General features: G+C 38.7%; 3 protein-coding genes across 3 annotated transcripts; 1 reads left to right on the top strand and 2 right to left on the bottom strand.

Annotated features, from left to right (window-relative positions):
- Positions 1 to 6698: 6698 nt before the first annotated feature.
- On the bottom strand, positions 6699 to 9489 carry LOC133732978 (alkaline ceramidase TOD1). Its single transcript, XM_062160578.1, has 4 exons — positions 9220 to 9489; positions 8913 to 9116; positions 8236 to 8796; positions 6699 to 7497 (listed from the first exon to the last, which is right to left on the bottom strand). Exons 1-4 carry the CDS (start codon positions 9464 to 9466, stop codon positions 7133 to 7135), a joined length of 1377 nt encoding a protein of 458 aa, XP_062016562.1. The 5' UTR covers positions 9467 to 9489; the 3' UTR covers positions 6699 to 7132.
- An 8076-nt stretch (positions 9490 to 17565) lies between these two features.
- Positions 17566 to 19272, bottom strand: LOC133734267 (uncharacterized). The gene is made up of 4 exons (XM_062161892.1): positions 18768 to 19272; positions 18269 to 18415; positions 18074 to 18151; positions 17566 to 17975 (listed from the first exon to the last, which is right to left on the bottom strand). Exons 1-4 carry the CDS (start codon positions 19059 to 19061, stop codon positions 17754 to 17756), a joined length of 741 nt encoding a protein of 246 aa, XP_062017876.1. The 5' UTR covers positions 19062 to 19272; the 3' UTR covers positions 17566 to 17753.
- A 465-nt stretch (positions 19273 to 19737) lies between these two features.
- On the top strand, positions 19738 to 21769 carry LOC133733691 (uncharacterized). The gene is made up of 4 exons (XM_062161335.1): positions 19738 to 20339; positions 20606 to 20752; positions 21141 to 21224; positions 21328 to 21769. The coding sequence occupies exons 1-4, from the start codon at positions 19815 to 19817 to the stop codon at positions 21415 to 21417; spliced, it is 846 nt and encodes a 281-aa protein (XP_062017319.1). The 5' UTR covers positions 19738 to 19814; the 3' UTR covers positions 21418 to 21769.
- The last annotated feature ends 4628 nt before the right edge of the window (positions 21770 to 26397 follow it).

Here is a 26397-nt window from a genome sequence, read left to right as displayed (position 1 = left end):
ACAAAGGAGTACAGCTACGGTCATAGAGTGGCTCCCAACCTCCTTTAAACCCAGACACTACTCCTAATTTCAAGCCTACACTTCACATATTGCATTTCTCTTAGCCTATATATAATCAAGGGATATGCCTAACCATATACAAATTGAATCTCATCAATAATGAACTACGGTACCAACATCAGCATCATTCACCAATAATGGGTGGTCCTCCCTGAAACCAGACACCCAAGCTTCTCCGGCTACGGTATTCTCTGATCACGTTGGGAAAACCAAGAGGCAGACATGGGTTGCAAGAGGATTCTCCAGAGTTGATTAGGTCTTGAATCCTTGTTATTGTGATTGTGATTGAATAGAACTTATAAAAGCTTTGGATCAAATATTTAATACCGTAGTGATGTTATAGTCATGTCATTGGTGGGATTGTAGTTAAGGAAAGAAGGGATTATGATTTGGGATATTAGACGCTGAAGGTAGGCCGTATTTTGCAGCTTGTGATTCCTACTGTTGTAAGTAATTCCTTTAACAGTAGTTTTACAAAAGCTTAAGCTCACACTCATTATTGTGAATGTGTTCTACTCTCAAATTCAAAGTAATATTATTAGAGTGAATGGAGAAGAACATAACATGCGAAAAGGTCATTGACCAAAAATCAAGTAATATAAAAGGAGTTAGCCTTGTTGGCTGAAGGCTAGGGGTAAAAATGTATTAAATAAATATTTAAAAACAAGAGCCGTGTATTAAGAAGAAGGTAGATATGTGTCAATAATACCACTCTTTATACAAATCTTAAACTTTTTTATGGAACTCCCAAAGTTTTGTGATTTTCTAAAGGGAAAATTTCACAAACAGTACACCAAGTAAAGACCACTAATAATTCTTATACATAAAGTTCCAAACCAAACATTTCGGTACACGAAATCTGAAACTTGACCCACTATCAGTACACGACATCAATTTTTGACACCAAAATGTCCATTATGCCCTCAGTTTTTTTTTTTTTAATAAATATTTTTTTTTTCCTTCATTTTTTCTGTTATTTTTTTCTATTATTATTTTTCCTTCATTTTTTCTGTTATTTTTTTTTCCTTCATTTTTTCTATTATTTTTTTTCCTTCTTTTTTTCTGTTATTTTTTTTTCCTTCGTTTTTTCTGTTATTTTTTTCTATTATTTGTTTTCCTTCATTTTTTATGTTATTTTTTCTATTATTTTTTTTCCTTAATTTTTTCTGTTATTTTTTTTCTTCCTTCGTTTTTTTTTCCTTTGTTTTTATCTCTTTCTTTCTTTTCACATGACTAAATATTGGCTGAGTTACAAATATAAGCTGTAGAACCATAAATCTCACCAATTGGAGGGCAAGGGCGGCGTTGGAAGCGAGGGAGTGAGCCCGGAAGAAGGAAGAAGAAAGAGATAAAAACGAAGGAAAAAAAAATAACAGAAAAAACGAAGGAAAAAAATAATAGAAAAAAAAATAACAGAAAAAACGAAGGAAAAAAAATAACAGAAAAAAAAAGAAGGAAAAAAAGAAAAGAAAAAAATAACAGAAAAAACCAATGAAAAAAAAATAACAGAAAAAAAGAAGGAAAAAAAATAATAGAAAAAAAAAACAGAAAAAAAAAATTATTAAAAAAAAAACTGAGGGCATAATGGACATTTTGGTGTCAAAAATTGGCGTCGTGTACTGATAGTGGGTCGAGTTTCAGATTTCGTGTACCGAAATGTTTGGTTTGGAACTTTATGTATAAGAATTATTAGTGGCATTTACTTGGTATACTGTTTGCGAAATTTTCCCTTTTCTAAATTTCAAATATCAAATGTGATATTGTTAAATGATAGTCATTTTATCGGGGGAGTAATTCGTATTTTCAACAATTGATATTGGCAGCAAATTAAAGAAATTGGAATCTGTAAAAAAAGTAGTAATAAAGAGATCTTGTCCCTTGAACAGAAGGAAAAAAAAAACGAGCCACTTAACCAACAAATGAGGCGGAGGAGGTGGAAGAAGCAAACTTTGCTGCCCTCTCCTCTTTTCTGTCATTTTCTCCTCTTATTTCGGTGCAATGAATAATAAGTTTTCTACAGTGACTTTATCTAAACTATCTTTCAAAAAAAAAAAAAAACTATGTTCAAATTTGAGTACTGCATCACCTCTTTCCTATTAAAACACGTTTTCTCCTAAGATTTAGACCACATCTACAAATTTGGATTTTGAATTTCTTGAAAATTTGTTATTTTACTATTTACTTAAATATTTCATTTACCAAATATTACATACAGGCATTATGACTATTATACTAATTAGAAATGTAATTTGTGTTGAAGTAATACTTAAAAAATACAATGTCAACACTACAAGAAAAATGACATTCTAAAGACGACTCAAAGCATAAGCAATTAGAGGTATCCAAACGCTCAAAGTGGAACATAGAGCGGAGTGCAATTCTATCATATCGAATAATTAATAGACATCACAGTATTCACAATATGTCACTAACTTTAAAAGGCTTGGACACACACAAAGAACTAGGTTGCACACTTACAAAAATAAGTATGTTCTTTAGGTTACTGGGGACTTTATCTCCCTGTACTTATCTTTATTTTTGTTTCAAGCACTTAAAATGACTCTTCGATCACAACTACAAGTATGAAGTTCTTTATTTAAAAATTTAAATGAGACCTCATAGCTAAAATGAACGGTACATGACTTCAGAAAGTAGCCAAAAACATTATAATAGTTTTTAGAGAAAATTAGATAAAAACCCAAAAAACAAAGCTCCTATTAAGAAAAACCCACCCCTATATTTTCTTTTAATCTACACCCAATTCACATAATTGAACATTCTTTATAGGTTTTAAATCTATAATTAAGATTTTTCACGATTTTTAGTTTGACTTTTTTGCCCTTCTGATTGAATAAATAAAATATTCATCAAATATAGTTGTTGACTATTTTTTGAATTTAAATATTTAGAATTTAATACAATCAATTTAATCCTTGATTTTTTTCTTATTTAAAACGATTAATTGCCTTAATTATCCTATATTTCTTCCTTTCCGATGTGATCCATATATTTACTATTTTTTAATAAATATGTTTGCGTATCATCAGATTCTGTTATATTCCTATTATATAAATATTTCTCTTTCTCGACATGATTGAACATCCTCTCATTAAGGTATGTTATTTTGCTTATCCGTTCTAATAGGTGTAGTTATACAATCATTCCATATTCATTAATTTTCTAAAATGGTCGAGTTAATGTAATTAGCCCATGTAAAATGTACTTGATGTAGATTGATTGCTTTAAGATTTTTTTTTTCCGCCCCTACATTTTTCTCCACATAGGTGCCTGATTCTATGGGGTGGTCAAGGACCACATAATAGTTGTGTAAATGTAGAGTTTGCTTAATATATAATTATCCCTTAATTTTGGCACATTAAATAATTTTGAATGTGCAAAAGTTTTTGCACTATAATTTAGTAAACTCATTATCATCATTCATTGTTTTACAATTGAAAATGAACTTTACAATATTAAAAAATTTATTTCTAATATCAAGGTAATTTAAATACACATTCTTTTTGAAGGAATAAACCTAAAAATTTATTGAAATAGGGACAATGAGTACAACCGTAAATGATCTTCATCCAGTATTGAAATAAACAATTTTAAATTTGTTTTTACAATTGAAATATAAACTTTACATTTTCGAACCTAATATAAAGAACATTATAACACTTCATCCGTCATCTCGACTAACACTTTGCAATGTAGTCTTCAAAAATATCCCAACTACTAGTGCCCTGCATGTAGTGATTCCTTATACAATTGCAAATTACCTTCATAGATCTATTTCAAAGGTAAAACTCTATTAGGATTTACATACATATATCCAAAATATATTATCTAAATTATAGGTATATTAATTGTCAATACTATAGGTTATGGAATAAACAACCTATGATATAGAGTCACACAAATAATTTAAAACTACAAAAACAAACATCTAAATCATAGGTATTACATATTAAAGCAATCTAAGTATCTGGTAATTAGAAACAGCGATTTTACTTTGAAGGAATGAAACTAAGTTTTGTACCAGATTCATAAATTGAAATTTCTAATTACTAAACATCCATCCAATTCAAGCTTTACACAAAATCAAGAGATTAACAAAGATATTATACTAAATAAATCTGATGAATAGGTAATTTGAATTACGAATATGATATATGTACCTATTTGAAAGAAACTCTCTAACCCATAAGAAAATGATGAAATAAACCTCATGAATAGGTCGTTTGAAATCATCATTTGAAATCATATGCAACTTTGTGAAAGGTCTCCACCCAAAGAAAAAATGACGAATGAATTCACTAGCTTCTATATATAGGAAGAAACATACCAAAAATTCATCATTATATGATAATAATGAGATTAATGTAAACACCTAAAATTAAGTACTGATAAAAACCTAAAGTGAAGGTAATATCAACAATAACGTCAATCAAACTCCATAATATTTGCTAGATGATTTTGACTATTAATCCTATTTAATAGGTGAATGGGGAATTTGATAGTGGCAGCTTTAGTAATTCTTAACAACATTGAGTTTTAATATTTATCCTATTTAATAGGTTTTTTTATTTTAAATAAACCTAATTAATTGGTTTGGGTGTATATTAAAACACTCTTATGGATGGGTTTATTCTAAAAGGGGTGTGTGAATTTGGGTGTAGAATCAAATTCCCCTAGTTTTTATAATTTCCTCTAGTTTCTCATTCTGGAATCTTTGCAACATAAGTACACAAATATCTCTATTTGGAACACTTTTTTTCTTCATTTATAGTGTGGTATCACGTTGATACAATTTTAGGATGAAAATCATGCCAATGTAATTGAAATTTTTGTTTATAGCAAACTAATTTGTTCACATATTTAACATGAAAGTTCAGTTGTTTTTGCTAAACATTTTCCCGTCCAATATGACAAATAGATGGTGCATGCTTATTTGTATGTATTTGAAAATTGTAGAATTGATCGTATATAGCAGATAAAAACAGGTTTTTAGAAATTACTTAAAACTTAATTGTAGTGTTGTAATTTTTTTTTTTTTTGAGAATAAGAGACCTTTATTGAACATAACCAAAGATTACATATGTGAATGACCGGTGGTGGACATGAACTCTCCACTCTCCTCCCTATAAACCGAACCAGTTACGGGTCGTCATTAAGAATGACTTCCATGAGCCAAAAGAGCCCAACCCCTAACCAACAATGTCGCCCAACCTCACAGGCTACAGATAATCCCGAGAATATCGATAACACCTCATAGACAACCGCCATAAAAACCAACACCCTCTTCCACACCGCATCCCAATGAAGCCAGACCACGTGCAAGGATCGCTTGTCAGCACATTGACCATAAGATAAAACCGAAACTAAAACAACCCGTCCCCAGGAAAGACAGCACCTCCATGGCACATCAATTTGACCCAACCCTCGCTCAACAGAGGAGGGACCAACTATTGACCAAAAGAACCTAGCCACCAACCTAACTGAAAACAAGACTCTAACCAACCTAACCAAAAACAAGATTCTAACCAAAAATAGAGAAACGCTGCCATAGTACTCTTCTTCCTTGTCATCAGGAATCCGGCCGGCAGGCCACCACCTCAATTCCATGTCTTCGAGCACCCCAAGTCGATGATACCATGCGGCAAGCCACACCAATTCTATCACCGAGAAATTGGTGAAAACATTACCGTACCATGGCGCCGCCATGCCCACCATCTTGAGAGCCCAAATCCACCACAGCTGCCGCCTCCGTCTAGCAACACACCGTAGATTAGAAATCAGTGCCATACGATCCATGGCGTACCGCTGCCATGATCTGGCCTCTGGCTCCTTCCTCCAAGCCGATCGCTCATCAGTCTTCCCCACCAACACCGCCGCCTGATAGAAACGAAGAGCCATACTCGATCTGAACCAGCGAATCGACTCACAGAGCAAGACCCCTGTGATCCCAAGATTCCGTCCGGCAACACCCGCCTCTCGTCGATGAGGCAGAGAGCCATGGTCGATGCGGGGGCGCCGTCGGACAGGCTGAAGAAATCCCTTTACTCTCTCCAAACCCTAGGTCTTCGATCCCCTGTTTTGTCGGAGCTCTCTCGTGGCTTTTAGAATTTTGTTGCTCTCGGTGAACTCGTGCCCAATATGTACGTATCACTTAATCGAGGTCGTAGTGTTGTAAATTTAGGAGCACGGAACATATGAAATAGATTACAAAGTATTAGAATTAAAAAGCAATGGGAGAATATCCTAAAACGAGATAAAAAAATTATTAAATTCAAATGCAAAAAGCACAAGATGTTGCTAAAGATGCAGGATTGTGCAAGCAAGCAATATGACAAATTCTTCATTAATATTATAAATATATGTATCAAGGCTATCATCTCACGATTGGATAGTGTGGTTTTTTTTTGGCCCAAAAACTAGATGTATCAGCAGATTTCTAAATCTTTTGATTTCCTCCCATATATAATTGTAGGATCAATGCAGTACTCTAATGTGCATAGTAACATATCTAGCCTGATTTCACATGCATTAAAACTTTAAAAGTATACATCTCAAATGAGAGCATGAGATCACCAAGCACCAAGTCAAAAGATACCAATCAAAGCAGAAAAAGGTAGATACATTAGAATGGCAAATACCATTAACACTTTGTATTTAGTTTCATGCATTCCAAAATAAATTATTCTCTAACTTTTTCTGCATCTTAACTTTCTCCTCCACTTCTACAACACGACTCAAGAGTTCAAATATATTGGCCGCATTAAGCTGATCTCTACTCTTATTTGATATCTCAAGGGACCCTTGCATGATTTCTCTAAAGATTTACATGACCTGTCAACAACACCTACCAAAAGAATAATCACATTTAGAAGAAAGAAAAAGGCCCTGTCAACCTGTCATTGTATATGTTGTTGCTTTCATTCTGTTAAATGCCTCCAAAGTAGTTGCTTGGCCTTTGTTTTGTTTTCTATTCTTTCTTTTGTCTATCCTCTCCCTGCTTCTTCCTTCTCTGTTTTATTCCTTGTCTATCACCTTCTTTCTGGCACAGACAAAATCAAGCAGGGGATTCCCCCCACATCTCCAAAAGATACCTCTGACACTTGCTGCAACAGCTGCCATTGACATACAACAAATCATTGCCTGCCCTTTTGGTCTTTTTGGTTTTGGGTCCTCCCTTAGATTCACCTCCACTGGTCCCAACTCCAGGCTTAAGGTTGTGCCTATATTCCACAGCAATTTGCTCAAACACTTCAACTGAAAACATGTTCAGCTTCAGCCTTGGGCTCATGAGGTCTCTCACATATGCAAAGGCTAATTGGTCTCTTGGGTTGAATGCCTCCATCTCATTAAACAATAGGCAGGAGAATAGATTGCTCCTCAGTCCATGTTTCCTCAGAATCAAAGCACTATCTGGTACATCTGCCAAGTACCAAGAACAAAGTGATCATTTGTATGAAAAGATTCCGAGTATACAAAGGGAAAAAATAAGCAAATTTGTTATGGATTCTTAATGGTATGTACTAGGTTTTTTAATTATTTTGATCCCACTTGAAGTTTATGTATACAACTCCTTTCGTGGCGCAGTGAAATAAGGAAACCACCAAATTGACAGGCAGTCTTTTTTAATTGAATTTACAAGTCATTGGATCATTTAAATATCAACATTGAGGATGATTTGGTTCAAAGATGCCTGTGAAATGCATCTGCATTTTGACACTAACATTACAAAGTGTTGTAAACTGTGTTACTACGCCATTATCTGCAAGTAGCTTTAATAGGGCCAACCTTAATTATAATATCTGGACCAATTTGGACCACACATTTCTTTCTAAGTTCTGGACCAGCTATTACTCAGTTTAATTGCATCTAATTCCTGAAAACAATTTTCGTGTTTACATTGTGAAACCAATGCAAACAGAAGAAAATTACCACATTTCATCTCTCACAAGAAGTATAATATGTCTCCTTGAAAGAAAAGAAAAAAATCCAATTTTCTTTTAAAACTGCCAAACTCAGTTACTACTACCATCTCAGATTTCTCAGGCTTGAATTTTGTCTCCTTGCTCAGAAAAGAGCTTACTCTCTAACACTAAAAACCAAAGCAAGCGTCTGGATCAAACACAACCCCATAAAATGTAAATTATAATATAAAATTACCTGTGGGATAAGGAAGCTTATCAGGAGTCCAGGGGAGCAAACCATTTTCACAATAAGTCTCCATTTGCCTCTTTAATCCATCAACGTCCCACCATTTCTTCCACCTCGCCGTCGCCATTGCTTCTTCCATAGTATGAACATAGTAAGGATGCTTTGAAATCGCCATGTCGGCGTTCTCATTCACAACAAGTGTATGAATCAAAAGTAATGGATCAACCATCAGCTGCATTTTCGCATCCACCCAAATGCTGAATTTGGCGTTTGGGAAAAGTCTATGAACCAAGTACTTTGGTATCACACCATTCATTGCCGGATTCTCATACAATCCCTTGCTCAAAACCTTGACAACCCTCCATGCACCAATCTTATAGTTTTCAGATTTCTCTGGAATCAAATGATGCTGGTAAAATCCTTTGAGGGTTATCTCATCTATAAACATAAAGAAACATACATTCTCAAGGGTTTTCGATCCAATCCCCTTGGGTTGTCGAATTTTATCATGATCATTGAAGATAGCCGAGACTACTACAAGTCCTCTACACTCTTCCATGACAATTCTATCTGTATAACACATAAACAACAGTCTTAGTCCTAAATTGAGCTTAATCTAAAAGGGACAATAAAAAGATTAATTGAGACTTTTTCACAGAGCTTGCTTGGGTACCAATTAAACTAACCAGAATCACTAACTGGAAATTTCTTCAGGAACCCACAAGGGATTTCAGTGCTCTCATTGTAATGAACAAAATAGGAAATCCTATTTTGGGTACTGAAATTCCCTCCAAAAGTCTCAGACTTTCCCTGCATATAACTCAAAACCGATGAATTCCACGAAGAATTCTTGCACAAATTTTGGATCTCCTTCAAGACCTTCCAATAATCTGACCACAAAAACCAAAACCCATTTACCAAAATCCACAGATAAAATGACCAAATTCCAAAAAATGAAGAGAAACAGAGCTAGAAACAAAAAATGGAGGGTACCTGAGAAATGGACAGGGGAAGAGCAAGATTTACGTTGGGTTGGGATTGCATACTTGTGTTCTCCATAATTGGGAGGGTAGGAGAAGAGAGGGGTCTGAATTGGGTCGAAAGGTGAAGATCTGAAGAGGCATTTGGTTTGGGAGAGAGAGGTGTAGAGAGCTAGAAACAGAGAGGTGAAGAGGTAGAGCAGAGAGAAACAGACCAGCTTTGATTGAAAGAGCAGAGGAGTGGACGTTACTTTTCCCATGACACATTTCTTAAGGATGCTCGCCTTTGATTTTATACTCTTCTTTATTCTGTTCACAATGTCACACATTTTAACTGTTTTCTAGTTGCCCAAATTGCCCTCTTTATTTGTAAATGGAAAAAATTCGACTCTCCAGTAAATTTGCTTATCAAATTGCAGAAAATTTTACTACACCGAAAATGAGTGGTGAGTACGTTCAATATGATTTTAAAAAATGAGGTCACATCTTAAGAGAAATGTCAATTAAGTTATTTATTTTGAAACTGTGTTCAAAGTCGTGAATTTAAGAATGTATGATGATGTATCAAGTGCTACATTGGTAAAAAGTCTCCTCGAATCATGCATGAATTAATGAGGAGTATTAAACATGTAAAACAGGTAGATTGCCCTCTTTATTTGTAAATGGAAAAAATTCGACTCTCCAGTAAATTTGCTTATCAAATTGCAGAAAATTTTACTACACCGAAAATGAGTGGTGAGTACGTTCAATATGATTTTAAAAAATGAGGTCACATCTTAAGAGAAATGTCAATTAAGTTATTTATTTTGAAACTGTGTTCAAAGTCGTGAATTTAAGAATGTATGATGATGTATCAAGTGCTACATTGGTAAAAAGTCTCCTCGAATCATGCATGAATTAATGAGGAGTATTAAACATGTAAAACAGGTAGATTCTCTTCTAATTTGAAAGGGGTAACAGGTTGATTCTCTTAGTCAGCAAGAGTTGGTAAACAATTTAATACAAGTTTGATCCATGAAATACAGGAATAGAAAGAAGAAGCTGGTGGATCTATTTCTCTTTGCGGTCTTTCTTACCTTTCTGGTGAATCAATAACAGAGTTCGTGATCACCATTAACTAGCATAACCACATGCAGGAACGGCAGAGCTAGCTTGCTAGTTAGGTCACGAAGGTCTAAGAATACAAGTACATTGTACATACACACAACTCATGTGATCTTGGACTTTTTCTTCTCTTTTGGTTGATTATAAAGTTCTTGATGTTGTGACATACGTAGTTTTATACACAAGGAAACTTAAGTAGTCGAACGTCAGCGTGCAGATTTTGCCAAAAAACCACATCGTTCGTTGATCGAATCGTTGATGAAACACCATTGTTCGAACATCTTTTCTATTTTCGGAGGAACCCTATATATACTTGAAAACTCCCTACTCCTCAAAAGTAGAGTGGCGTTTAACTTCAAAAGTCTATTTTGCTATGAAGTGTAATCAATAAAGGAGCCTAGCTAACTTCAAATTGAAGTCTAATTCCATTTTCTAGTAACATCTTAATTAATGCTGCAACGATTATGACCGGTAGAAACTAGTGAGAAATGGGAGGGGAATCATGAAGAATTGAAGGCGAAAGATAAAAGTGTCCTCGCTCAATAACAAATAGTCATATACTAATCGAGTTCCTTCTCAAGCAAGGTAGGCTTGATTTGATAATCAATGCATATGCAGGTGCGATTTGCACACTTATTATGGTTTATGCACGATAAATAAGTAGTGATAAGTTTGTACACAACTTTAAAAAGAGGGTGAATACCTAATTGCACAAACATTCAATGAGTTTTAGCTGATTTTTAATCTCTGCACCTTTAATATAGACACCGCCCGCTTATGCTTAGCATATGGGGGTCGGATCCGACCACGCAGAGCCCGATTGAAAATTTTTGGCGATTGGCAGGTAGGCCAAAATTTGATGGTGGGAATGGAAGGGGGCTGGATACGGGGGGCTGCGCGTTCTTGGCTGCGGTCCGAGCCCTCTGCCCAGAACAAGGCGACAAGGGAGGCAGTGCTCCACTTTTCTGGAGTGGTGGCGAGTTTCCGAATGCACCGCACTGCTAGTGCGCTCACTGGCGCCGACGGCGGAGAATGTGCAGAGGCCATTTCGGCGGAGTGGTGTCATGGGAATAGTACGGCGGTGTCAAACTCTGGAAAGTCGCTGCTGGAGGGACGTTCTGGTATCGGTCCCCGGTCTATGGGTGCGGCGGCGGTACTTGTGCAATGGTCGAGTTGTGAGGCGGTAACCATGGCAGATGGGACGGTCGTCACCCCAAGTTGGGTGCCCAGATCAATTGGATGGCCTAGGCTAAGGTGGAGGCCCACATCAGTGGGGGAGTTTTGGGGGTCCAACTGGGTGTCCAAAGAGCATGTTTGGATTTGGGCTCATTTGTGGACCCAATTCATGAGCTCTAGTTCTCTAGGGTTTCGCATTTGGGATCCTGGTGGCTTGATTCTACAACCTACAGCTATGTTTGACTTTGGGGGTGCTAGTGAATCTTCTGGAGTAGTACTGAAAGATGATTCAAGCTATTCTGTAATGGCGGAGCATGAAATGTCTAACGAGTGGACTTATCTCTATGTACCACCGTGGGTACTACCACATCTTCTTGTTCTGTTTGTACATGGCAGCGGAAGGGTATGTAATGGTTACTCTGGCCTTAGGCTTGTTTGGCTCCAATTTTGCTGCAGCTGGTCAACAGTCTCTTTTCTTGCGCGGACGTGCCAACACCGTTCTGGTGCGGTCGTCGGGGGTGTCCCTTGACCTGACTTCTATCAAGCGATTGTAGACGAGGAGAGCACCAACCTCGTCGTGGGATTCTTTCTGCCTCGTGGTGAGGACTTTGCTGAAGTTTCTTCTTGTTAACACAATCGATACTCAATATTGTAGATCGAGCAGAGCGACATCACCGGGAAATGTTGAGATCTTGCTAAAGCGTGACTTTAGCTTGGCTGAGTTGCTAGGGCGTTACCCTTGCTTGGCTGGTTCTGTAACCGTTGTGGTCGCGGCACTACCGTCGGCTCCCGAGGAGACTAGGACCGAAGCACGTTGACAGAGGGTTTGGTGGCACTGAAAGTCGGCTTCTGAGAAGACTAGGACTAGGAGTGTGATCACCGCTAAGAGAAAGAGAAGGAGAGGAGTTGCTCTTAGAGAGGTTTGCTCTAGAGAGAACTTAGATCATCTTAGAGATGTTGTTGTTGTATGTGTTGTGAATGTGTTTTTAGAATGAGAGGAGAAGGTGTTTATATAGGGAAGAAAAAGAAGAGTGAAATGATGAGTGGAAGAAAAATAATGAAAGTAGATCTAAGTTCACTTGTAAAATATGGAAAAGATAGAGAAAAGATGAAATGAAAGCAAAGCATGAAGGTGCAGCAACATGGAAGTGGTGATGATCTATTAAAGAGATTGTAGAAGAAAAATATATCCAAGGAAAAAGAGAAAAGCATCTAGCTTTCTTCATGTGGGTAGGAAACATGAACATGTGAATATTGAGCTGGTTTTAAGTCAGTTTCTGCCCCTTTATTCTTTCAATTATTTCTCCAACAAGACTTCATTATATGTCTTCGACTTCTTCATATGAAATGTTCCACTTTGAGTGTAGATCATCCTGACAAATTTTCAGATTTTTATTCCATGTGGTTGGGCCAAAAATGCTGCTGGACCTCTTACAGGTCCAGTTTTCCAGTTTTGCTTCTGTAGAAAATTGGGCTGATTGTTTGAAGGCCTTCCACTCAAACAAAGCTCTGGCACTCTTCATAAGAAATGATCCTTGGGCTGTCTAGAATGGATCTGCAGAGTTTCAGCTCATTGCAAGTTCATTTGGTCAGTTTGCCGCCCCTCCTTCCTTGTTTAGCTCGGTTTCTCCTAGCCGAAGTAGGAAAATGTGCTAAAGTTGACTTTTCATGTTTCATAGTAGGCTTTATTTAGCCTCTAAATATATATTTCGAGCTTGTCGACAATATATAGCTTGAGCCACTGATATTGGCTCAATTTCTCCAAGACGTGCCTTGTCAGGCCAAAATGTTCATTTTGGGTCCAAACATTGCCCCCCAGACCTCGAAGTCAAAGGTCCTCGTCTTGACTGAAGAGGTCTTGAATCAGCACTCCTCTTATAATGTCGTTGCTCCAAAGCCACTTGTATTGGCTTGACTAAAATTACTTGAACAGTAGCCTCTCTCCCTCTTAATTATACATAGTGAGCATACATATATTAATCGCCAGTCTTCCTTCGCGAACCATCCTTTGCGAGGCCATGTAATTAAAACCACTTCGCTGCCAACAATTCGCAACCCAGCTTTCGCCACAATTATTGGCAAAAATATTGATGAGACCTCCTCCACTGCTAATACCATACTAGGCATATTAAATGCCTCTTGTATATGTGCCCAGACCAATACCAATGGCCTCTTAAGTATATTAGCAAGTTCCAGCCACTATTAGGCAAGAACACAATTTTTTGCATCCTCCGCGACGCACAAATTTGAAACTCTTTTTGTATTTTTGTATTTTTTTTTTTTTTTTTAATTTTAATAAGACATTGTGAATCAAGGTTTAGACATGCGGCCCAAGTATAGTCGTCTAGACACAAATTTTCTTTCAAATCCTTTGGGCAACCTTACTGAAATGGCCAGGTGGGGGAGGGCGAACAAGAGAGGCAGAATCCATTTTGGCATGAGCTACTCCAACATAGTGGTTTAGGCCCATTTGCACGCACTTCTGGATTCAAGAACCTGTCATGAACGTTGTCCCCTTTCTAGACACCATTTCACATAGGCTATACTTACTAAGATGAGAAAGGTCATAAGTGTGAAGACAGTTCAACAAGTGTTAATAAAAGCCGCCCTTAACCTTAAGGGACCTGAACTAGGCACCAATAAGGAGTTTAGGCCAATATTAACAAAAGAGACTTCACCTATTCCGTTATGATTCACAACCCCTTACCAAATTCAATTTTTTTTTTTTTTTTTTAACTGATTTTTTTTTTTAATGAAAAGAAAACTAGAAACGAAAAAATTAACAGAAAATTAAAAGCAAAGAAAGAAAGAAGCTAGCAGCACCATGTTTGGCTAACCTCTAGAAGACCACGGGGGAGGCCATCTATGCTTCATTCCAAGCTCTGATGTATCAAAATTGGTAGGGTAAAAATCCCTCCTGTGAGAGCTTGTAGGAAAAGAACAAAGATACTTCTCGTTGAAGAATTTGGAGGAATTTGGCTCGTGAGAGGAGTCATCTTGCCCCCCAAGTATCTTTGTTGGTTGACGAGGCATGATCTTCAATTGTAATTTGGGAGATGACGGTGTCCCAAGATCGGCTTTGTCGCCAACTGTCGCCAACTTCTCTTGATCAAAGGGATGATCATGGGTCATATCTTGCCCCCCATGCATCTGATCAGTAGCCACGTATTTGGCTTGATCAGTGGAGAAATCAGATATTTGTTCAGAGACAATTGTATTGTCAGAAGAACAATCTTGTTGATGACCTTTTCCATGCACAACCTCTGTGTAAGGCTGTGACTCACCAGTGAGACCCTTAGGTTGATTGCCACCTATAGGCAAGTTAGTCTCAGAAACGACTTCTTCGCGAGCAGGTTCTTGATGTTCCAATTCGCCTTGTGTTTGTTGTGCCCCCAACTCGAGCTTTGTGACCGAAATCGTGAACTCATCGAGCCGTCGACGGTCCTCCGCGAGGGCTTTTCTCAGATTCTCATGGTATGCGGTAGAATTCTTTTGAAGGATATCAAGCCGCTCTTCTATGCTCGCATTCTCTGGAATGGGAATGGGCACATAGCCTTCTATCGTAGCCATGACTTCAGGAATTTCTTTTGGTAAAGATTTTCCTCTGGCATCCCAATGATGGTGAACATAAAAAGACTCTGGTGGTGTCCCACTGGGCGTGCCAAAATGTTTGTTTTGAAGCCCGGTGGTTGAATGTCTTCAAGAGAAAAAAGAAATTCTAACCTTGTCCCACTGGGCGAGCCAAAATGTTTGTTTTGAAGCCCGGTGGTTGAATGTGCTTCAAGAGAAAAGACTTCTAATATAGTCCCACTGGGTGTGCCAAAATGTTTGTTTTGAAGCCCGGTGGTTGAATGTCTTCAAGAGAAAAAAAAATTTCTAACCTTGTCCCACTGGGCGTGCCAAAATGTTTGGCTCCAATTTTGCTGCAGCTGGTCAACAGTCTCTTTTCTTGCGCGGGCGTGCCAGCACCGTTCGGGTGTGGTCGTCGGGGGTGTCCCTTGACCTGACTTCTATCAAGCGATTGTAGACGAGGAGAGCACCAACCTCGTCGTGGGATTCTTTCTGCCTCGTGGTGAGGACTTTGCTGAATTTTCTTCTTGTTAACACAATCGATACTCAATATTGTAGATCGAGCAGAGCGACATCACCGGGAAATGTTGAGATCTTGCTAAAGCGTGACTTTAGCTTGGCTGAGTTGCTAGGGCGTTACCCTTGCTTGGCTGGTTCTGTAACCGTTGTGGTCGCGGCACTACCGTCGGCTCCCGAGGAGACTAGGACCGAAGCACGTTGACAGAGGGTTTGGTGGCACTGAAAGTCGGCTTCTGAGAAGACTAGGACTAGGAGTGTGATCACCGCTAAAAGAAAGAGAATGAGAGGAGTTGCTCTTAGAGAGGTTTGCTCTAGAGAGAACTTAGATCATCTTAGAGATGTTGTTGTTGTATGTGTTGTGAATGTGTTTTTAGAATGAGAGGAGAAGGTGTTTATATAGGGAAGAAAAAGAATAGTGAAATGATGAGTGGAAGAAAAATAATGAACGTAGATCTAAGTTCACTTGTAAAATATGGAAAAGATAGAGAAAAGATGAAATGAAAGCAAAACATGAAGGTGCAGCAACATGGAAGTGGTGATGATCTATTAAAGAGATTGTAGAAGAAAAATATATCCAAGGAAAAAGAGAAAAGCATCTAGCTTTCTTCATGTGGGTAGGAAACATGAACATGTGAATATTGAGCTGGTTTTAAGTCAGTTTCTGCCCCTTTATTCCTTCAATTATTTCTCCAACAAGACTTCATTATATGTCTTCGACTTCTTCATATGAAATGTTCCACTTTGAGTGTAGATCATCCTGACAAATTTTCAGATTTTTATTCCATGTGGTTGGGCCAAAAATGCTGCTGGACCTCTTACAGGTCCAGTTTTCCAGTTTTGCTTCTGTAGAAAATTGGGCTGATTGTTTGAAGGCCTTCCACTCAAACAAAGCTCTGGCACTCTTCATAAGAAATGATCCTTGGGCTGTCTAGAATGGATCTGCAGAGTTTCAGCTCATTGCAAGTTCATTTGGTCAGTTTGCCGCCCCTCCTTCCTTGTTTAGCTCGGTTTCTCCTAGCTGAAGTAGGAAAATGTGCTAAAGTTGACTTTTCATGTTTCATAGTAGGCTTTATTTAGCCTCTAAATATATATTTCGAGCTTGTCGACAATATATAGCTTGAGCCATTGATATTGGCTCAATTTCTCCAAGACGTGCCTTGTCAGGCCAAAATGTTCATTTTGGGTCCAAACAAGGCTAACACAAATTTCTAGTAATTTGATAATACTCCACGAATGTTATCTGGAAGTGTTACTATATGGTTGTAATCTCTATTTGAGTTTCTATCTATAAAATTATTCTCTTGATTCAAAAAAAAAAGAAAAAAGCATATGGGTTGCGTATATAATCCGATTTTGGGGAAAAAAAATTATCAGACCGAACTAACATAATCAATAGAAAGTGAAAGACTTTTACTTTGAGCTCATTGATCTCGTTGGTTCGACAATTTAACTTGGGTGTTTTACACAACCATAGTAAGGGCTAGTTTGGAATTGTTGTGATTTAAAAAAAACACTGCTGCTGCTGTGGTGTGAGAATAATCAGCTGTGAATTAAAATAGTTTTGTGTTTGGTAAATACTACTTTTAAAAATATTGTCAGTACATAAAACAACTTCAAAACATGTTTTAAATTTTTAATGGAAAGCAGCTTCTAAAAGCAACCTCTGGATTGCTTCTAAAATCTACCGCCAGTGACTTATAATTTTCAATTAAAACTGCTTTTTATTTATTTATTAAACATGATAAAATCTAAATTTTTAAACAAAATATGATTTTTTAGAAGCGAAGCAATCACAAACGGGACCTAAATATGAGTGGACATAGTTTAGGGCATGTGAGAGGTTATGTGCAACTATATTGAACATGATGGGTTGAAAACAAACTAAACTCTTGAAGTTTATAACTAATCCATAAAGAAAGGCTATAAATGTGTAATAGTAATCTACTAATTTTGAAGGAGTACCTGCATTTTTTAGGTTTTAGAAAAAAAAGAAAGAAACGAAGTATTGTCTTACATTATTCCATTAATGTTAGGTTTAAGAAAAGGAAAATACAAAATTTCCAAAGAAACATGAACATTTATTCCTAAAATGTACATGGAATAAACTTATTTTGATTACATGCAATTCCAGTCTTAGTTGACTCCATCTCATTCTAACATTCTTCAATTTGGTTCTTTTTACTTTCTCTGCTTGGCTTGCGCCTCCGTTATATCATCTTTGAGTACTTTGACGACCTTCTCAAACTCTTTAAAGTCCGAAATGAGGTTATGGAGTTGAGCTTCTTCCAAGCTCTCTTTCTCCAAACTGGGTTCACAGTGGAATGCTTGATTCAGCTGGATAAATTTTTCCCACTGATCTATTGCAGGCTGCTTTGACGATGACATAATGTAAATGATGGCCTGCCAATATTTTCAAGAAAATCTGATCATGTTATTCCATATTTTGTTTGATTGGCTGCTAAGAAAATATGAGGGAAAAGGTTTCCGACTTTCCGCACCTTGTAGAGTGGTCGCCTTGCATCTGAGATCTCTTCATGACTCAAGCAATCACATTTGAGCGCCTTCTCGTAATCACCCTGCAGGAGGGAAACAGACGAAGACTGCATTAGAACCTCGAGAATGTTTTTGTAATTAATCCTAAAGCTGATTAGAAAATTGAAGTACCAAATTTCTCAATTTGAGTACCTGAATACCTTGTATATAAGCATTTCCACTAGAAACATCTCAGTTTCATATGCTTCATGCCATTTTTGTTCCTTTTTCGCCTTTATTCTTGCTTTCTCTAATATCTCGACTGTCTCGGCTTCTTTTCCACTCATCTCAAGCTTTGCAACAATCAACTACACTTGAGCAAAACAAAAAGATATTCGAAATGTTATGAACTGTAAATTGATCATGCATGACCAGATATTTACACATGATTCGTCTTAATTACAGAATGAGCGGAATGATGATAACGCAGCATCTCAGATCGTGACTGAGAAGTTTTTATGTTTACTTTTGTTAGTAAGATTTGAACCCATGATCTCCACAGTGTTAGTTAGGCCTGCTAAACAACCGGACCTAACTCACCAGCGGAAGTACTCTTAATGATTATCTTAATTTCAATTCAGAATAGATGAATGCTTTGAAGTCGACAGTAGAAAAGAAAAACATGACATTATAGACAATATATATGATGAGATCCCTAACCTGCAGCTTCTTGTAATCAGGGCGTTTCTCACTAAAAAGTTGAGTCTTCAACTCACATTCAGCTAAATTCAGTGCACATTTGTCTGCTCGAGCTCCATGATAATCTAGCAATCTCTTCAAGGCCAGCTTCCCTCCATGGAGGACGGCCATGGACACAGACCTCATGAGTTTTGGGGGCGCCTCTTCCTTTCTCCGAGAACGTTCACGAACAAAATAAACCCCTGCAACAAAGATACTGGCAAAGACGGCTGACGCCATTGCACCATATTTAGTTGTCATCTTAAGGCTCACCATGGCTGTTCTGTTGAAGGCTTTGTTTCAGATGGATTCTATGCTTGTAACATGTGAAGGAACCCAAGTGTACTTGTAGAGTACACAGGATATTGGTAGCATGTAATTGATAAGTTATTTACAAAAGATGAACTTGAAAGGCTGTAATTGATAATTGGGAAAACTATCAAACAATTCCAATCTATTTCAGTCTTTGCAGAAAGGGTGAAGAAACTGATGCTTTTCTTAGGGATTTTAAGTTCAAGCTGTCAGAATGGTTCATTCTTGTCTTAGATAAGAAGCAAAACTACTTCCAATATTGTCCGCTCGGTACTTCTATCTTACAAGCAAAGCATTTTGCCAATTTTTTAGTTATTCATAATTGTAAAACTTCAAAAGAACAAGTCTAAAACAAACAGGGACCAAAGACAAACTTGTAGAGCTGTATTTTCTTATATTGCTTGAAAAAGAGATTACAATTCGATGCTTTACCATGTACACAGGGAAGAAACCCTTTGGGAAAAACAGCAAGTCTATGGGAAATACAGCTTCTTCCTTACACCCCTTCCGTGTGATCATGTGTTTCACACGTAAAGAAATTCCATATTACAAGGACAAAAATTTGATACCTTACTTCAGCACACCTTAAAATATTCTTCATATTTTCAGTCCTTGTCTCATTTCAGACTATGATCGACCAATAAATACTTGTATCCTTAACCCTTCAATTTCTAGCTAGAACCCTAAATCCTCGGTTGTGAGCACAAACTGGTATATATGATGGACTCTGCACTTTTTCTCCATCGTGGTGCTCTCAACATTCCTTCCACCACTAGCCGTGCAGCCGGATTAGCAAGGCCTTATTCTAGTTTCAGACCTTCTTCTCTTTCACTTTTTTCAAGGGCTTCCACATACCCCACCCTATCGCGACACACCTTCAATAGTCCTGTGATATGTGCACTTAACAAGCAGCCCTCGCCACCTTCGCCGAACTACGACAAAGACAATGGTAAAAAAATTGTGATGGTGGGGGGTGCTTCTGAAGTTCTGGCTTGTGCCCCTGGAGTCATCAACTACAACTTCAATTTCAGTCCCACAGCCATTGCCTGCAAGAATAATAGTTCTTCGTCCTCAACTGAAGAAGACCCACAGGTTGTCTTGCCTGCACCGAAAAAAGTGTTAGATTCATTTTTGAAGTTGAATAGACATATAACCACACCCAAGAGTGGATATACACCGCAGCTGTCTATTTTTGACTCTTTTCCCGACATGCCAAGAGAGCACGACTATGACAATCTTGAGGTTCTGTTCGCCCTTTACACCCAGTATCTAAACTTTGCTATTAGTTTATGTAGAACTAAATTTCTTTGTCACAGTCTTAGCTTACTCTCTGCCGATATACATATATCCCTTTTTCCAGTGTTAGACATATCTTTATTCCCAAGAAATGCTCTTCATGACCGATACATCTTAAATGTATGGAGATATATTTGTTGAAATAGCCTTTAATATGAGTGGTGATATATCCGTGCTGATGATATTTCAAACCTTGCCAATGACGGTTGTAGATTGCAGTAGCGGATTTAATCAAGTCCGGAATGTGCAGTGAGGCAGAGAGACAACTTATTAATTTATACAACAAAACCTCTAAGAAAAAAGGGCCTCATCAGGCAAAAGATGTGGAGATGGAATTGGTACTAGTTCTCATTTTCCAGGTTTGTCCTACAACATACAACTTGCTGTTTTTTTTTTTTTCCAAATCTTGGGGAAGAGGGCATTCGAAGCTACAACTAATTCTCCTGACTTGCGGAAGTCCAAAGCTAGCTCTAAGAGCTTTACTAGACATGAATATGAACCATTTGAATATCTGACTTCTTGTTTCCAAATTCCAGTGTATGTATGGTTTTATTTCGGGCGAAGTCTTTACGATGTAAATTTATAAGATTAATAATTCCTGACCATCATAGTTAAAAAGAAAAAAAAAAAAAACCCATGGGCTAAAACTATAAATCCAGTTCACTTGGGCATTTGCAATATTAGTCCTAACCTTCCGATAATAAAGGTTAGAACTATCAACTTCAATTTGTGTGCGTGTGTCTACAGGGAAAATACAAAGAGGCTTCGGAACGTGGTTGTCTCAAGTGTGAACCCATGAATAGTTCGAAAGGTCTAGTTCATTTTTACAAGGTGCAATGAGTTAATTTTTTCTTCGAATAAATCCTCTTTTTGCTTCTGGTAGTCAATTAGCATGCGATTAATGAAGATTTTGGCTCATGTTTCAAATTTGCAGGCTATTATCTACACCATGTTGGGCGATCAGGATGATAGAGCCAAGAAACACTGGGACATATTTTTATTATCCTTCAACAGTCCTAACTAGAAGCCCTGAGGTCGTGAATCAAAAGCAAACTAGAGGCATGAGATAAAAGTTATTTATTGGATAATTGGTAGCCTCAAAGAGTCAAAGTGCATTCTCTACAGCTAGCCCAAACTTCCATTAGTTTCCATTCCCTATAAAATTGATCGCATGCGCATGCAGATTCTTTCCTCTGAATAATTGATGAATGTTGTTAAAAATGTGTACTTCAAATATTTTGGTAGCTGAGAATATGTTATATCACTCGATCAAAAAATAAAAAATGTTATATCACTACTAGAAAATACAAGCAATTCATACAGATTGAACTCATACAGATTTTAAAAAATTACAGATATCTGTATGAATTAGAATTATAATTAGGCCCACCAGAGTTTATGTAATAACAATAACAAAAAAAATGTAAAATAACTTTATTCATGTTCAAGGAAATCCCGATTATGTGTCTGGCCCAAACTCTAGGTTACTTGACCTAATGGTAATAGGATTAAATTAGAAGGATCTAGATTCCTATTCAATGTATGATTACTTTCCTTGTACGATTGAGATTCTATGCATTGTAATCCTCTATATAAAGAGACCCCTATTATCAATGAGAATACACAGCAAATTCCTCTCAATTTCAGTTTCTCTACAACACGTTATCAGCACGAAGCCCTAACCCTGAAACCCTAAATTCGTAGCCTCAAAATCCCAGAAACTTCCGCAACCCACCTTGAAACCCCAGATCCCAGGAGCTCGGAACCGCCGGCGAAACCACAGGAACCGGCAGGAATCGACCTGAACCGGCTGCCGGAAGTGACTGAATCCGGTCCCAAAGAAGAATCCGACGATCTCCAGCCGGGTTCGCATCCTTCCCATCCACCTGTCACCACCTTCCTCCGTCAGAAGCTTCAGCCATACTCCAGGAGCCCGGAACCGGAGAAATATTCACCGGAACCGGCCTAAAAGGACCTGAACCGGCCACCACAACCGGCTACAACCAAACCGGCAGAGGAAGAAAGAAAAAGGGGAGCAGAGCCCAGGAGGGAAGCCCAAAGCCCAGCGCAGAAGCCCAATAACCAGACCCAGAGGCCCAGAAGACGGAAGCAGCCCAGAAGCTTGCCACGTCATCCCCACGTCAGCAACCGGGCGCCACGTTAGCACCTCGGTCAACGCTGGTCAACCTTTTTCCGGCCGACTTCCGGCCACTTTTCCGGCCAACTTTCCAGCGACTTTTCCGGCCAATTTTCTGGCGGCATTTTTCCGGCCAACTTTTCGGGTCAAGATTTCCGGCAATTTTTCAAGGTAAACTTTTCTAAAAGTTCCCGTTTTTGAAGTTTTTATTACTTTTCTTCTTCTTTTCTCGGGGACTTGCAACCTCCCTTCTTCTACCCCCCTTTCTTCTTCATAGGGGAGACCGAATTAAGCCGAACTGTGGGGGTTCGTGCTCACTCCAAGCTTGGAGCTTGTAGAGTCCTCCAAACTTAGAGTTTGTAGAGAACTTATGATCGACCACTTGCATCATTGTTTCGATCTAATCCAATCCCTCTTGGAATCGAATTTCTTGGAAGCGACTACGCTCGGAAATTCCTAATTTCTTAGAAGCGATTACGCTCAGAAATTTTATATGTTTTCGTGGTAGCCTATTTCGCTCCGAAACTAACCCTAATTTCTTGTTCTCTTTCAGGATGAGTAACCTGAACAAATTGGACTTTGCTCCATTGGGAACAACTGGCTCTGAATATCACAGGTGGGTTCGTGATGTCCGCCAGCATCTCAAGGCCGATGGAATCCTGGATACGATTCTCGAGCCTAGCCAGGACGTGCTAACTGTTGAGTAAGCTCAAGCTTTGGAAGCAAATAGAGCAGCCTTAGAGGCAAATAAGGCGAAAGCCATCATCCTGATGACTCGTCATATGGATGATTCGCTCCAGTACGAGTGTATGAATGAGGAAGACCCCAGAAGGCTGTGGGTCTCACTCGAAGAAAGATTTGGCAACGTCCGTGACTCCTTCCTTGCTTCCTGACCTAGAAGTGAGATGGCATAGCCTCCGCTCCTATGATTTCAAGTCAGTTCTTGACTACAACTCGGAAGCACTTCGCATTAAATCCTTAATGGAATTCTGTGGTAAAGAGATCACAAATGCGATGTTGATTGAGAAGACTCTCTCTACCTTCCCCGTTTCTGCATTGATGGTTGCTAAGAACTATCGAATTGATGTTACTGCAGGACGGATCACAAGGTTTCATGAGCTCATTGGAGCTATGAATGTCACTGAAAAGTATGACAACATCTTTGTGAAGAACTATAATTTGAGATCCGTGGAAATAGAGCATATTCCGGAATCCAATTATAGTCGTGCCCCTAAGAGAAGGCGCCAAGAGCAAAACCCTAACATTAGGGATACTTCTGGGCTTTCTGGTCCATATAATCGCTCTACTTGGGAAGGTAATCGCCAAAATAGGCGAACGCGGAACCGAAGAGGTCAACGTGGAAAGAGAGAGGGAGGCAACGCCTCTGGCCATGTTGGTGGCTCCACCAACACTAAGAGCCATCTTAATGACGCTTTCAAAGCGCCTCAATCAATGGAGTTTGAGCAAAGAGATGTATGTTCTCAATGTGGAGTGTCTGATCATTGGGCACACATTTGTAGAGCTCGTGAAGAAATTGTCACCGCCTACAAAACATATTGTGAAGCAAGAGAAGCTCACTATGTAGAACAAGAAGATCAAGAAGATGATCTAGAGTGAAGGGTTGAAGACTACGAATCTGGCTGGGATCAATAGATCGCCAATTCTGTTTAAGTCTTTATTTTCCAAGAGATGTAGGCAATTGCCATATTATTTTTGTAGTAGATGCCTATGGTTTAGTCTTTCTTCAAAGTAGGCGTACTCAATGTAAATGTGATGTCTAGGAAGGTCTTGAGATAAGTAGTAATTAAGCGAGCTTTGCTCCACCGACATCTCCCTACTCACCTGGTCACATTTGCGTTGGAATTACCGAAAGAAGTTAGACGACTACCATTGTTTTGCATTAGCTAAGCATTTGGATTAGATTCTCCTAATGGTTAAGAGACAATGATGTACTCCGTTGGCTTATGAATAAAATTTTGAGTTCTTTTCATTATGACTCCATTTTGATTCATGAGCATGTTAGTTTGTGACTACGATGGCTGGGCCATCAGTATTAATTCAAGGACATGGAATAGCCCAAGTTCTCTTTGCCAAATGGCACCTTGATTAATGTCACAGAAACTCTCTACACTCCTAGGGCAACTCGCACCTATGGATAGCCAACGGATTCTATGCGAAAACGCATGTAGAGAACATAAATCAGTTCCTTTGCAATACCTCTAATGATTGCAAATAAAGACGCATCTTAGAGAAGTTTATGTGTCTCTCTAGTGGACTCTATGTCACTATTCGAGCTATTAAATCCAATAAAGTTATGAGAGAAGATCTCTTGGATTTAGACACATATTGGCTTTGTCTCGACAGGATAAGTCACCCTGGTCATGATATGATGATCCGTCTACTAAAGACTTCACATGGACACCCTCGAGCGAAATGAAGCAAGAATCAAAAATTGGTTCCTGGACTTAGCAAGACCGCAACAATTGCAGCATCTGGCGCTGCAGCTGTCTTGGAGCGCCATATGGCCGCCCAAGTCCCTTGTGACAACGCCATATATGGCGCTACCTATGGCCATGACGCCATGGATGTCAATCCCCATGGTTATAACGTCATGGATGCCACTTCCCATGGTCATGACACCATGATGGGTGATGTAGTCACAAACTTTGCTTCAATATGCGTTTCAAACGCTCAGGCCCAACCAAAACTCTCATTGGTTGCTTCTAAGGCCTCTCGCTCATTTTACAAAGCCACTTCCTTAGGAAAATTAGGACTGAGACCGTCCTATGCAAAGGATATGAAAATACTCATTATGTTCTTACATAGATTCCGTAGGGATTCTGTGGACTGATTCCACCAACTTGCGGACGTTTAAATATCTCATGATGTTGGTTGATATGCAAACACGCTGGTCACGTGTTGTGCCATTGTCCACTTGTAATGCTGCTTATGAAACACTCCTAGCACACATCATATGACAACGGGCTCACTTCCCGAATCATCCTATTCAGTCAATTGGATTTGACTATGCTAGTGAGTTTACATCGAATACTTTCGATAGTCATTGCATTTGGGATTGATGTTGGACATCATATTCCCATGAGCACACCCAAATGGTCTCGCGGAAACGACTACGATGGTAGTCCGGACATTGGTAATGCGCACCAACCTCCTTATATCCGCTTGGGGTGATGCAATATCGCATGCAGCTATGCTAATTCGTCTACGACCCACTGCCACTCAATCTACCTCTGCGTTACAGCTAGTGACTTGGTACAAATATCGTACTTACGCATATTTGAGTGTGCCATTTATGTGCCAATTGCGCCGCCACAGCACTCTATGATGGGTCCTTACAGACAAATGGGCAACTCAGTTGGATTTGAGCTCCAACAATCGTCCGCCACTTAATGCCCTTGCTAGGCGATCTCCTTACCGCTAGATTTGCGGATGTCACTTTGATGAGACAGTCTTCCCGTCGTTAGGGGGAGATAAGAACACGAATGTTCAACAGGAACGACAGGAATTGTCGTAGTCTGTCCCCACTATGTCTCATCTCGATCCCTGTTAAAGTGACGAGATCACACAAACATGCCTGCAAGGATGGACGTCCCTACGAGAGGACGTAGCGCCACCCTACACAGAGGTAGGCATGGCGCCAACGCCATAGAGAGTGGCACTCTGGCGTTATAGGCCATGGCCCCAGCTAGGATGCGTGGGAGGCCCGTGAGTTCGAAGGATACTTTGGCACATTCCAACCCTTTGATCATCGACACTCAAAATCCGTCTCATGAGAATCTTCCGAGTTATGGTTATCGTTGGGGGACGCCTCAACGTTAGAACTCTATTCCTGAGAATATAGAGCTC

This window comes from Rosa rugosa, chromosome 2 (assembly GCF_958449725.1).
Source record: "Rosa rugosa chromosome 2, drRosRugo1.1, whole genome shotgun sequence".
Taxonomy (NCBI): domain Eukaryota; kingdom Viridiplantae; phylum Streptophyta; class Magnoliopsida; order Rosales; family Rosaceae; genus Rosa; species Rosa rugosa.
This window is presented reverse-complemented; position numbering and strand designations above follow the sequence as displayed.